The 13,694-nt window shown below is 57.8% G+C and overlaps 5 protein-coding genes across 5 annotated transcripts; 3 read left to right on the forward strand and 2 right to left on the reverse strand.

The window, feature by feature from the left end:
- Nucleotides 1-606: 606 nt before the first annotated feature.
- PG985_007382 (PHD-finger domain-containing protein) lies at nt 607-3,408 on the forward strand (the record flags this gene model as incomplete). Its single annotated transcript, XM_066827151.1, has 1 exon — nt 607-3,408. The coding sequence occupies one exon, from the start codon at nt 607-609 to the stop codon at nt 3,406-3,408; it is 2,802 nt and encodes a 933-aa protein (XP_066684826.1).
- Nucleotides 3,409-4,352: 944 nt separating this feature from the next.
- On the forward strand, nt 4,353-5,289 carry PG985_007383 (uncharacterized protein; the record flags this gene model as incomplete). Its single annotated transcript, XM_066827152.1, has 2 exons — nt 4,353-4,872; nt 4,982-5,289. The coding sequence occupies 2 exons, from the start codon at nt 4,353-4,355 to the stop codon at nt 5,287-5,289; spliced, it is 828 nt and encodes a 275-aa protein (XP_066684827.1).
- Nucleotides 5,290-5,505: 216 nt separating this feature from the next.
- On the reverse strand, nt 5,506-7,711 carry PG985_007384 (Carboxylic ester hydrolase; the record flags this gene model as incomplete). Its single annotated transcript, XM_066827153.1, has 3 exons — nt 5,506-6,680; nt 6,776-6,942; nt 7,023-7,711. 3 exons carry the CDS (start codon nt 7,709-7,711, stop codon nt 5,506-5,508), a joined length of 2,031 nt encoding a protein of 676 aa, XP_066684828.1.
- Nucleotides 7,712-9,628: 1,917 nt separating this feature from the next.
- On the forward strand, nt 9,629-10,589 carry PG985_007385 (isomerase protein; the record flags this gene model as incomplete). The annotated part of the gene is made up of 2 exons (XM_066827154.1): nt 9,629-9,822; nt 9,950-10,589. 2 exons carry the CDS (start codon nt 9,629-9,631, stop codon nt 10,587-10,589), a joined length of 834 nt encoding a protein of 277 aa, XP_066684829.1.
- Nucleotides 10,590-10,732: 143 nt separating this feature from the next.
- On the reverse strand, nt 10,733-13,168 carry PG985_007386 (uncharacterized protein; the record flags this gene model as incomplete). Its single annotated transcript, XM_066827155.1, has 1 exon — nt 10,733-13,168. One exon carries the CDS (start codon nt 13,166-13,168, stop codon nt 10,733-10,735), a length of 2,436 nt encoding a protein of 811 aa, XP_066684830.1.
- Nucleotides 13,169-13,694: the final 526 nt, after the last annotated feature.

Raw genomic sequence — 13,694 nt, forward strand, 5'->3', positions numbered from 1 at the left:
CATATTAACCATGGTGAACAGAATGCCTCTTTTGGTTGTCCAATGAATCTCCGAATGCACATGAGATGGAAGGTTTCTAGAAGAATTGCCGACGCTTTTAACAGAATTCAGATCATCCAGCCCCACTATTAACAAGATATGCACCTTCTAGCAAAGCACAAGCCATCTCGCGCCAGCAAGATTGACGATTCGCCGCAGTGGTTCAATTGTTGCTGATGCCTCACTCACCTTTGTGTCACAGGTTTGATCATTCAAGCAGAAGCTGGAACCTTGCCTAGGCCCCCACCCCCAGGAAGCTTGGGCCCCACGCCTACAAAGACCCGAAATTTTGCCGACCGATGGGTGCTGAGCTAGGATTATTAGCTGCAGGCACGACTTACGCGATTGAATGACGGGGGGCTTCTTCGCGTTACAGCTTCCCTAAGTTGACCAACTGCGACGCTGACTTCAATCGTTTACATGCTGTCGCACATCCTGTGAGCCATCACCAAGCGCTCACTTCATTCTTTTCGCGCGCATTCGATCGCATGCCCTTTCTCTTAATGATGGTATTTCACAATTGATAAAAGTTGTCGCAAGAACTTGACTTTTCTGCTGCACCGCAACATGGCGTCTGTGGTCGAAGCAAGCAGTCCTTCCATGGCCGACCCAGTGCCTGCCGCTGCTGCCGAGCGCAATAGCGACGACATGGACATTGTCGAAGAAGAACCGATGTCGCCAACAAACAAGACAGAGGCGGCAATGCCAGCCCAGCCCATCGAGACCCGCGCCACAAGCAACGCACTCGACTCGTTCAACATGCGCGCCGATCCTGATGCGCAAGCCACGGTGTCCGACTACATCGATTTTGTCGACCACCTGCCTTCCGACATCCGTCGCTCTTTGACGCTGATCGGAAAACTCGATCAGACCTACGCCGACAGCTCGGTTAATGTCAATAAGCTCACCTCGACCTGGAGCAAGCTCCCCACGCTCCCTGCAGACCAGCGGCCCCTGCCTGCTCAGCTTCGCGCTGACATATCCGAGAACCTGAACCGCGCTGTCAGCTCACGCACATCGTCCTATGCGGAGGCTTGTCGCATGTCTGACTATGTTAACCGACACGTCAACCGTGCGAAAACCATTCTCGCCAAGCTCCAGACAATGCGAGAGAACTATCCTACGGACGAACAGAGAAGCCCTGTGCAGACAAGATCCCCTCAGATGAGCCGGACGCCCAAGGTCACTCTCCGCTTAGACAAAGACGGCCAGAGGGTGCGCGGACCTCCTAGGATAACGGTCCCCGGCGAAGTTCTGGCTCCGTATGATGTCGACTTCAACGACTATTCGTCGTTTAGTGACGAAAGCTCTGATGAGGACGAGATTTCGGTGTCGCCAGCCAGAGCAAGCCCCGCACCTCGCATCAAGCTGGTCAAGACTCCCAAGGTGCCCAAGGATAAAGTCCCCAAAGCACCGCGTCAACCCCGACAACATGGCGCATCAGGCATGCCAATGCTCTCTACGAGCACGGCACTGGCAAAGCTGCAACCCCCACCAGAGAACGCAGTGCCAGGGTCCCACGATGCCCCATGGCTTCAGCTTACTGCGTACGAGCTTGCCAGGCTCAGGAAGCGCATGAAGAAGAATGCCGTCTGGAGCCCGAGCGACACCATGATAGCACGGGAGTTGAAGAACCTGGGTCGTGGCATCGAGGCATACAGAGCGGCTGAGAGGAAGGCCAAGGATGAGGGCAAGCCATTCGAGCCTTCCCTTCCCGCGCCTGTTGTAGATTCGGACTCGGGTGTTCAGCACCCCCCTGAAGGTGCCATCAGTGCAGAGGCTCTGGGCGCGGAGGAAGTTCAACTAAGCAACCGTGGTATGAAGCTTAACGAGGCAAAGAAGCTTAAGAGGGAGGCAATGTCCAAGTTAGCTGGCGACGACGCAGAAGAGTCTACCCGGAAGATGGTTGAAGCCGCACGCCAGCTCCTCAACAACGAGGCCAGCCCCTCTGTTGCTGGAAGCATGCAAGAGAGAGGCTCCGAAGCCGGTCCATCGCAGTCATCCTCTCAATCACAAGGCAAAGCACCCAAGAAGCCGCGGGAAAAGAAACGGAAGCGAGATTCCGAATCTGAACTTCCTACCAAGGTCAAAGCCGAGGCCATTGAGAATGGCACTGGTGTCCAGCAGTCTATCAAGCCGCAGGTGAAGCGCACCAAGACCGAAACGCCAGTCCCGCCGCCTCAGATTCCCAGGCCTACTTCACTACCACCTCCAGTTGAAACCCCCGTGCCGCCACCGCAGGTCGTGCAGTCTACCCCGGTCGTATCTACAACGCCTGTGCCTCTCCCGGTACAGCCATCAGTACAGCCATCACCGACCGCCTCGGTTGCCAAACCCGCCATCTCGCCTACCATGGGAACCAGCCCGGCCCCTGTGTCTATGCCTATGCGCTCAGCTACACCTGTCCCTGCCCCGACGAATGTCCCTACCCCATCAAACAGCAACACCCCTGCCAGCACTACCACTACAGTGCCTACGAAACCGCCGGCAGAGACGCCTATTCTGCCGCCCGCTAAAACATCAACTACACCTATCCTACCGCCGGCTCGGGATCTGGGCAAGCGGGAGACGAGAAAGGACCACAAGAGCCTGCAGCCCATCGCAACTACATCGACACCGAAGCAGCCGTCATCTCGTGGCAACACCCCAGTCACCACGCCTGTCCCTGAGCCGCAGTCAGCGTCCAGCCGCCGGCCGGTCTCCCGTGGAAAAGCGGGCAGTCAAGAGCCGCCTGTTACTCTTACAGTAGAACGACCTCGACGCGCAAGCACGGCTCGCAACACGCCGGTGCCCCCGGAACCTCGGCAGCCAAGCAAGCGGACGAAACGACCAGCACCAGGCGTTGTTACCTCGGCTTCAGGGGGTAAGAGCGCTGTTGGCAGCAGAAAGGTGCCGCCGAAAAAGCGCCCTCGCGGACCGAACAAGACAACCTCGAATAAACAAGTCGAAGCGGAAGCCGAAGTGGAGTTGGACGAAGATGGTAATGTCATCGACCCCGAGGAGCCGAGGTATTGCCTGTGCAACAGGGTCAGCTTTGGCACTATGATACAGTGCGATAACGTAGATGTGAGCCGCACCGAAAGCACTTCGAGTGATCCTTCTTATTCTACATCTCCAAACCCGACTGCAGCCCCAGCAAGTCACAGTCACAGCACTCGCAGCAACAAGCGTCGCAAAGTCATGCATGAGAAGAGTCACAAACTGACAGGCCCCCGTACACAGAACTGCAAGCAAGAGTGGTTCCATCTTGAATGCGTCGGACTTAGCGCCATCCCGGCCCGCACGACGAAATGGTACTGTCCCGAATGCCGGGTAGCACTGAACATTGGCGGACGTGGCGAGGTTACTTCCAGAGGCGTGAAGCTGTGATGGAGGCGTAGGTAGGTATCAACAAACGAGATTCAGAGCGATCACATGAGGGTTTCTTAAACATATCGGGACCACTCCCCGAGTGGATGTATTTTACTACGATGGCAAGAGAGCAAAGCAACTTTGGAACTTGGGAGGTCAGGTAGCTGGAGAACTGAGGTCTGTGATTGTGGCAATGCGGTTCCATTTGACAGCATCGGAACGAGATACCAGCTAGTGTGGTAAGCCCAGCAACAATGAGAGAACCAAGGTTTGTAGGATTAAGACGGATGGTATTCGCGACACCAAGCGAGCGCCCTGGTCAATAGGGAATTGCAACTACAATTATGCCTAAATTACGAAGCTTATTCTACCTTGTTTTGTTCACTCGAAGGCTCCGGGCTCCAGGCCCCTTCTGTCTTTTATCTTGATCTTTCACCAGACGCGACTGCTATGGAGACATGATGCGGGATGTGCCTGTTTAGTTGTTGATGCCAGCTTTGGGCATGAGCGACTTGCTGACCGGAAGCAGACCTGTCGACCCTTTTGAAGTAAGAGCCATGCTGTATGCTGGCCCAGCTAGTCACGATAAAACAAAGCCGACCATTCCTGGCTGCAATCTGTGCACCCAGGAAGCAACGCCTTGCACATTTCAGGTAACAAAGAAGGGAAAAAATCTGGCGGACACAATGGACTCGAGGTTATTCCATTCGCACGATGGGAAGTGGCAGGTGCTCTCTCTATCTCTGTCCCCTCAGCTCCTATGCTGCTTCCATTTGCATGCTGGGATCATGGATGGATGACAGAAGATGGAACATGGATTGGAACCTGCCCCGTCGGCTGACTCTCCGTCAGTCGATACCGATCCAGCTTCCTCATCTTCGCCGAACGACGTTCCTGTTACTGCAGCACCTGACAGTCACGAACCTCTTATTTCACCTGCCGCCACTGATAACAAGGACAAGATGGCCACCAACGGATTGTCCAACGGCACAGGCAGCAGGGCTCACACTCCGGAGCCAGTGCGCCAGATGCGCGTCGTGGTCCAGCCCCCAACGCACATTATCTGCGGCGAGTGGTTCAACCGGCCGCTCGTCGTTCTCGGCCCCCTCGACGCTTCCTACTACCTCGTGGATGCCGTGGACACCCGAACCGGCGAGACGGCCGAGCTGTTCCAGACCAATACCGACAACGAGAACCGGCCCGTGGTGCACCCTCAGCAGTTGCAGGTCGGTGTCCGCTCCACCCCAATCCCGGATGGGTACGACACGCCGTCCGAGCGCTACTACGACGCCGACGAGGAGGGCAACGGGTTCGGCTACGCCGTCTGGACCGACTTGGCCATCTCCCGCCCAGGCTCGAGCTGGAAGATCTGGATCCGCGCCATGGACGAGCGGGACGACCCTCTGTGTGCGGTCAAGACCATTACAGTCAACGTGCAGGACCTCGACGTGATGGTCCCCCACCCACAGCCCGAGACCTTTGGTAAGCCCAAGATATCTATCATTAACAATCAACCAACCAGCGAGCTCTTTTTCCTTTCCTTTCCTGTTGTACTAAATCACTCACTCACTCGCTTCTTCGCCCCCACCAGGGTTCGACCAGATGCTGTGGCTGCAGAGACTGCGACGCAAGTACCCGGACCACGCGGCGCTGGCGCCGTTCAAGGAGGAGTTCTGGTTTGCGTGTACGCACCCCGACTGCCTGATCCGGGAGGTCCACACGATGTGGATCGGACAGCCGGAGCCGGACGCTGACTGGCTGTACAGGGTCGAAGAAGTAGGCGGCGGCCCGGAGGCGGTCGAGAGCGCTAAGGGGGTACAGGCGGGGGGTCATGACGGTTTACCGATCAAAGTGGATGACGATGATGACAATGACGGCAGTAAGGAACCGAAGAAATGATTGTTATCACTATCGGCTGGTGTACAAGGTGCCCGCTGAGAGGTTGGAAGAAGAAAAATATTATACTAGAACTAGGTACAGGAACGAGATTCCAACCCCTAAGGGTTGTGCCAATACAAAATTCAGTTTTACATATTAAATGCCGAATTAAAAAAGAATAGAGGAGCTCCCTCCCCTTCCAGCGCCCCTTTACGACGTGAATATACTCTACCCTTATCAACCCCTGAGTAGACTCCCCCGATCGTTGCTCTCATCGAGCTGCACCCGAACCGTCTTAGCCTGCCGCTTCTTCTCCTGGAGGCTGTCGGTGCTGCCGAAGCGGGCGCGGGTGTCGTCCTCGAGCCCGTGGAAGAGCATGGCGAGGGCGCTGCTCTTGAGGGGCCGGGTGCGCGTCGTGTGGGTGCGGTAGATGGCGCCGACGAGGAACAGGTCGGCGCCCAGCACGACGAGCACGGGCAGCACCAGGAAGCCCCAGCGCACGTGGATGTAGGACTCGGTCGAGACGGCGGGGCCGGCCACGGGCTCGGCGCCCCAGAGCGACCGGAACGCCGTCGTGACCGAGGTCGCCACGTCGGCCATGAGCATGGCCAGGCCGTCTTGGCTGGGCGCGGCGTACTCGTAGTAATTCCAGTAGAAGGCCGTCACGATGTCCGAGTCGAAGAAGGTGCTGCCGCTGGAGATGCCGACCGTCAGGTTCACGGCCACGGTCCGGTCGTTGATGGTCAGGGTCGAGTTGTTGGCCGTGCGGACGGCGCCGCCGGCGGCGAAGAGGGAGGCGAACCAGCCGCGCAGGCTGAGCATGGAGTCCTGGCCGAGCAGGTAGTAGGAGGGTAAAGAAGTTTTGTTCGTGTCGGTCACGTAGACGCCCAGGTCGGTGTTGTTGGGCTGCGTGGTGGTGTCGACGACGGTCTGGTTCACGACGGTGTGCGTCACGTTCTCGGTCAGGGCGCCGACGGCGACGGTGGCGTTGATGGTCTGCAGGCAGGCCGAGAGGGAGCACTGCTTGGCCCAGGGGTTGTTGTTGCCGGCGGGGCCGTCGGCGGCCTCGTTGCCCAGGAAGATGAGCCGCAGGATGGTCGAGTAGGGCATGTCGCCCGCCGCCGTGGGGATGTAAGGGGTCATGCTGAAGACCTGGTGGCTCGTGTTGAGCTTGGCGCCCTGGGGCACCTGCCAGCCGCAGTCGCTCGCGTTGGACGGGTTGCCGCCGCAGTACTTGGTCATCACCGAGGTCAGCGAGGTGCACTCGTAGCACACGCCCAGCGTCTCGAAGGCAGGCCAGGTGCAGTTGCCCGTCGGGCAGTCGAACTTCAGCGAGGCGGCGGGCCGGCCGTTCTCGGCGAAGAGGCCGTTGTAGACGGCGGACTTGAGTGGGAGGACGGGGACGTAGCCGGCTGGTTGGTAGAAAGAAGGGGGTTTTGGTTAGTCATATGTGGTCTACTAGCTGGATCCTCTTTGAACAGGGAGGCAATGACAAAAGAAAACTCACTCGGTGAGGTCGTTCCGGGCAAGGCGCCGGTGAAATTCAGGGCTCGGGGGATTGTGGCGTTTTGGGGGTGGTTGACCGCCCTCGTCTCATAGGTCACGATCTGCTGCGAAAAGGGGCTAAACGCCAGAGTCAGGATGGCGATGACAGCGCCGACGGAGCCGAGTAATCTGAAAGACACCACCCACACGTGTTAGCTAGACTTCTGGATCTCGACAGGAACAGCAAGTAGGTAACATAGGAGACGCACCCTCCCCGCCGAGAGGCGAGCAGCTTGATGGCGCCCAGGACGCCGCGGCTCGCCTCGTCGAACGTCTCCATGTCGGCCAGCGGCACCTTGGACTCCTTGAAGCGGATCCACTTCATCTGCGACAGGCCGTTCTGCAGCGAGATGCCCAGCGTCGTCACCGACATGGTGGCCAGCACCGCGATGACGGCGTTGAGCGTGATGCGGTACGGCCACTCGTGCAGGGCCCGCCGGTCGTAGTGCGCGATGAGCCCGATGATGGCCGCCAGCGCCGCCAGCGAGACGAACATGGTGACGATCTCGACCGTCCACGTGCCGTCCTTGTTCCACGGCCGCGGCGTCTGTTTCTCTTCGTGGGACGGCGTCAGGTTGAGGGCCGAGACCCCGATGAAGGGATTGGTGGTATTATCCCCCTTGCCCAGGGTGCTGCCGCTGTGTACGCGGGGCTTGGGGGACGACTTGGCAGTCAGTAAGGCCGCATCGTTCCATGAGCGCTCCACTTCCTCGAGCTCGATGCTTACTGTGGTATCCCGGTCATCACTGGCGCGGGTCCCCTCCTCTGAATGGTGGTGGTGTATGATGGATGCGTCACCCACATCCGCGGAGTGGTGCTCCTCCTGATACTCAGGGGCGCTATTTCTGGGCGAGAGTTGGCTCTCGTAGCTGAAGTTTTGGATAGGCGCGTAAGACATAATGGAGAGATATCTAAGAAAAGACAGACGCTTGTCCCACGAGCACTTTCCACGAGCATGCTGGCACCCGTAAGGCTCATATACATGTACTTACACACATGTAAGTGTATAGTCCATACCTACCTAGTCTCTAGTCTATCATCCTGACCGGGGCCTGGACCCCTTCCTGCCGTTGATGGTGCTAGCCTGCTGAACAGCCATGGCGCACCAACGATACGTTGAGGCTCTGTGGTTGGTCGGACCTTTTTCTAGAACAGGAAATTTTTCGACGCTGCTGCATGCGGTGAGATTTGGAGACAGAAGGCCCGGATGGTGCGTCGGTGGTGGGCTTCAGCCTTCTTTCTGCAAGAACCAACCGCATGTCGGTATGCCGATCCAGAATATTGCTCCCCTCCGTATCATTGAACGGTGGCAGCATCGCTTGGGGCGGCAAGTGAGGGTCTCTGTTTTCTCCTCTTGCCTGTATACTTCGGGGCCAGAGTGGATAATCAAACATTGATTGCCCTTCAGATTGATCAACGGCGGGATTGAGTTCTGCCAAGTGCGCTGGTTTGGTTCCTCAGGGACCGTGGCTGGCGTGGTAGGATGAAAGCTAATCTCTGTCTAGAAGGTTTCTAGGGCTTGCACACTTACCGACTCGCTGGGCCCGGATCCTTCACCCTGATGAACCTCCCACCAGAAGCTCCCACCTCGATCCCTCGCATCCATCAATAATACCCTTGTTGGCAATTGCTTGTTGGCAGTTGACATCTGCAAGCTCTAGCAAACACCACTAAATCAGCTGCAAAAAGCAATAAAACTAGCGGATCTCCGGACTCGGACACCCTCCTCGTTGGCTGCTATCTACACGTGAGAGGAGGCGGGCAGTGAAGGTCTATAAATAACAAGGTAGGTAGGCTGCTGCGCCTCGGTATCTTTCCCCTTCCACCAGTCGGGTCGAATCTTGGCGATGAAGAAGTCCCAAGGGTGTCATTGTTGATTGGAGCTTATCTGATTCACATCTACATGGCTTACATGGCTAGTTGTTACCTGAGCCGTGAAAAGAACCAATGGCCTCCCTCCTCTTCTCTTGACGTCATGAATTCTGCAGTAGTACATGCCGTTAGTTCTTGCAGCACGGTTGAGCTGCTGCGGAAGCACAATACTAATCTATTGGCCGAATGCCGGAAAGAGGACTGCGCATCTGTAGATCTGCCACGGGGAGAGATAGATGGACACGGGCGGTGTTCGTTAGCCCGACTGAGAAAAAATGGCGGCCTTTTAGATACCCAAGGACCGGCTGATCAGAGACGTGGACAGTAATCTAGCTATTGCCAAAAATATCATGGGTATTCCAATGGGGGCAAAGCTCCGTCGTCAAGCTGTCCGACTACGTACAGAGGCATCGCGTGTTATACAGGCTTACTAAAAGAACGTACCGAGATACCAACGGGTATTCTTGTGTATCCAGCAATAGTCCTGAACTGGTGGCTCTTCAAATATCTAGTGGCAGACGAGACTGATGAATCGGTGGTCGAGACATAGGAATACGCGAGTCTTTGACTTGCTCCTTCATCAAATACTTTCATCGGAACCATATTATCCCCGCCGCGGGTCATGGAATACAATCATACATACGCTGGATGATGCTTGGTTAGGACTGGAGTTCTCGGCAGATCAATCGCGGGGTGCAGGGAATACTAGTAGCACCCCACTATGGAGAAACCGAGGCACAATTGAAGATGGATCCTAGGCGTGTAACCTGCCGTTGCTGTACATCTCGTTTACTGGAGGCGTCCCTTCAGTTCATCAATCATATAGAAATCCATCTGAGTCTTCAGAAAAAACCCCCCCCCCCCATTTATTATCGAGAGTCATTGAAGACGAAGAAGACCTCCATTGCATTCGTTTATACGCAGGCTCTCACCACCCGCCATCATGACGGAACGTTCAGGCTTCTTCACGGTCGAATACACCGGCCGTGTCGCCATTGTCACCATCTGCAACGAGAAGAAGCTCAACGCCATGAACCAGAGCCAGTACTACGAGCTCTCCCAGATCCTGCGCGAGATTGCCACGCACGACGAGGTCTACATTACCTTTCTCACAGCCAAGGGGCGCTTCTTCTCCGCGTAAGTTTTTACTCTTCCAGTCTCTGTGTCTTGTACCTTCATCAAAATCATTATCTACTACTGCTAGCTTGCAATATCACCCCCCACATCCCCAAACATAACCACCCAACTAACCCACCCCCAAAAGCGGCGCCGACGTGTCCATCTCGCGCGCCAAGCCCGAAGACGACTCCTCGGACGCCTACCAGCTCTGGCTGCGCAGCTTCGTCGCCAACAACCTCAACACGACGCAGGCCTTCTACACGCACCCCAAGGTCCTAGTCGTGGGCCTCAACGGGCCCGTGGTGGGCCTCTCGGCGGCCCTGGTGGCCTTCGCCGACTTCGTCTACTGCGTGCCCTCGACCTTCCTGCTGACGCCCTTCTCGTCGCTGGGCCTCGTGGCCGAGGGCGGCGCCTCGCGCGCCCTCGTCGCCCGCCTCGGCCAGAGCAAGGCCAACGAGGCCCTGCTCATGAGCCGGCGCATCCCCAGCGACGAGCTGCTGCAGACGGGCTTCGTCAACAAGATCTTTACCGATGTCGGTGTCGGTGAGGGCGCCGACGCCAAGTTCCGCGCCGCCGCGCTCCGGGAGATCGACGACCGCCTCGGCGCCCACCTCGTCGGCGACAGCCTGACCGGCATCAAGGCGCTCATCCGGAAGCCCGAGACGGAGATCCTGGACCGGCAGAACGTGGCCGAGGTGTTTGCCGGGCTGGACCGGTTCATGACGGGGATCCCGCAGGCGGAATTCGCCAAGCTTGCTTCCGGCGAGAAGCGTCACAAGCTATGAGTGGATGGACGGATGATTGAGAAAGCGTCGTTCACCATGGGTTCATCTTGTACAGATAATATAGCAGCAGCAGCAGCAAAATTGCAAGCAAGCGCATGTATGAAATTCAATCAATTGACTCTTGGGGTATAATAATATATATCTTATACGAGAAGCCCAAATAGCAGGCTCGTCCTCTTCCAGTACTCTTGTGTCCCCTTGCTGAGTCTCTCCCTGGCTCCGGAGTCCAGACCGGTTTTCTGGAACACCTCGTCCGCGAGCTTCTTCAACTCCTCATTTGGATTTTCGCTGGTGCCCAGGTAGATCTTGAGGATGTATATGTCATACAACCACTGGATAAGCAGATCTCGTCGTTGGTCCGCGCTAGAGGTTTCCTTAGTCGCAGCACCAGAAGACGATTCGTCAGATCCTTCTTCATTCTCCTTTTCGGCAGGTTTGTCGCCATCACTCTGTTCAGCATCCTCACTCTTCTCTTCATCCTTCTCCACCTTCTCATCCTTGACACTCGGTGTGACGCTTTCCGATTCCAACGCGGCACGCCAAGCATCGCCAAGCTGCTTGCCAAACGTCTTCTTCAACAAGCTCACAGCCGAGGGGCTCCAAAGGTCCAACCCGGCATCCCCCATAGACTTGACCAAGTCCCGCAGCAGCTTGAAAACGCCAGGCGACGGCAGGGTGGGCAACGCAGGCTCACCCTCCCAGAGGCTCCGGCCGGTAACCCGGGTCCTCGCCAACGCGCCCGAAGAAAACTCCTCGAGCGGCGCAAGCCCGACCTCGACGGCGAGCTTCTCCTGCAGCGACGGGACGCTCGCCAGGCCAAAGGACTTGGTGCTGTCCAGCTTCGGCAGCCGGCTGCGGATGGCGCGCAGCACGCGGAGCAGGTACATGGCGATGGGGCCGCTGTCGGCGCCGCCCCTGTGCTTCCGCCACAGCGCGCCGAGCTCCTCGTCGAGGTGGCGGAACGACTGCTCGAGCGCCGTGTGCAGGCGCGCGTTGATCTTGGCCGGGTCGTCGCGGCTCAGCCGCTGCTGGCGGGCCTCGATCGTCTCCTCGTCCTCGATCTCGTCGACGTCGTTGTCCCAGCGCTGGCGCTGCAGCTGGCCGACCACCTCGTTGACGTCGTCGATGAGGCGGTACCACGTCTCGTAGCCCGTGACCGCCTTGGCGACCGTGTTGTTCTGGCCGTGCAGGCGCGAAAGCAGCTCGTGCGTCACCTGCGCCGTCGACCCGGCGCTCATGTCCAGCTCCAGCATCTCGTCGGACCAGAGGCTGTGGTACTGGTCCGACGTGCCCGCCTGCCATCCGTCCAGCGTGGCGCCCACTTCGGAGCCCACGAGGCGGAGCTTGGAGACCTTGACGTCGAGGACGCCCAGGAGCCGGTTGTTGATGGTGTCGCGGAGCCCGTCGAGCATGATAGAAGGGTCGAAGCCTCGCGCTTTGCCGCCGTCCTTGATCCAGTGCTGCAGCACGTTGGTCCGTAGATCGACAATGGCCTTGAACTCGTTCATGTGCTCCAGGATCTTCTTCATGCCTTCCAACAAAGCCTCGCCCCCTTTCCTGGCCCAGTTGGTCAACATCTCCTTGGCCTGTTTACCGTCCAGATCGTCGTGTCGAATAAACGGTGTGAAGTACTGGACCTCGTCGCCACACCACCTCTCGTAGATGTCGAGCTTCAGGCCCTCCAGCGTTCGCAGCGATTCGTCCGCGAGAAGCGGCTTCTTCTTCAGGGCTGCCAGCGCGTCCGCCAGCTTGGCCGGCACGATGGCCTGCACATCCAACAGCGTCCGGGTGTACAGGTCCAGGCCCTGGAGGACGTTCTCGGTCCCGCGCGTCTTCTCGTACTCCTCGACGTCGAACTCGAAGGCCATGGCCTCGCCGCGGACGTTGAGGAAGTGGCGCAGGGCGTCGCGGGAGCCCGAGCTGGACGCGAGGCTGTACGCGCACAGCGCCTGGAGCAGGTCCGCCTGTTCGTTGGGTCCGTCGCCGCGGACCCGGCCCAGCACCTTCTCGACACCGCGCAGGAGCCGTCGCCGCAGGCTGCCCAGGTTCTTCTTGGCCGCCTCGACGGCGGCGCGGAGCTCCTCGTTCAGTTGCTCGCCCGACAGGTCGCCGAAGCTGGAGATGAGCAGGCGGCTCAGCACCAGCACCTTGGCCGCGAGGACCAGCCGCTCACCTCGTTTCTCCCCTCCTGCCCCTCCGCGCAGGAGCTTGCCGACGGCGAGCCCGCAGGCCTCGAGCAGCTTGACGCGCGCGACGCGGCCCATGTCGGCCTCGGCGTCGTCGAGGCCCTGGAACCGCGCGAGTCCCGTGATCTTGCCGCCGACGACGGTGCGGCCGCAGCGGCCGCCCATCTCGCCCAGGATGGCCTGGGTGCGGGTCATGTCCTGCCGCATCTGCACGATGGTGTCGGCGGTGCCGAGCAGCTCGCGGTAGCTGTTGCCGACCTGGGTGCGCAGGCGGGCGGCCTTGTCGTCGATCTGGGCATGGAGGCTCTTGTGGATCTGGCGGATTTGCGGGAGCGTGTAGGTGGTGAAGACCTGGGTCGACGAGGTCAGGGTCGAGGTGTCGGGGGTCGCCATGGTGGGTGGTAGCGGGTGGGAGAGTCTTGCCCGACGAACGGGTTGGTTTTCGAAAGATGCAGGAAAAGACGACAGCAACAACAACGACTAAACGAATGTAGGCGCTTTAATAACGAAACACACGCATCTCTACCTTAGGTAGGTAGGCAAGTCGTTGCGATGCACAATTGCTTATGCAATTATGGCAGTTTGGTTGGATGAGCATTGGCGGGATTGTTGCTGCTTGGGAAATAACATGTGGCAGCACTGACGGCTAGCGGGTACGATATTATTCACTAATGGGATACATGCAAGTAAGCATATTTGATTCCTTTCCAACACACTTATACGAAGAGCACCCTCGATATCAACTCATTCATTTCCACTGTAGAAGCAATTGGATATGGACTTTATTTGTTTATTTATTTTTTAAAGCTCGGGCAGAGAGCTAGGTCATACAGTGCAACAAACTTGCCCATTTGTTTCCATTGCTCAAGATGAGGCGGCACGACTGGCTTTTCTGATACAGCTAAAAACATCTTGATCG

Source organism: Apiospora marii (assembly GCF_038362585.1).
Source record: "Apiospora marii strain CBS 49790 chromosome Unknown utg000004l_segment0_segment1, whole genome shotgun sequence".
NCBI lineage: Eukaryota > Fungi > Ascomycota > Sordariomycetes > Amphisphaeriales > Apiosporaceae > Apiospora > Apiospora marii.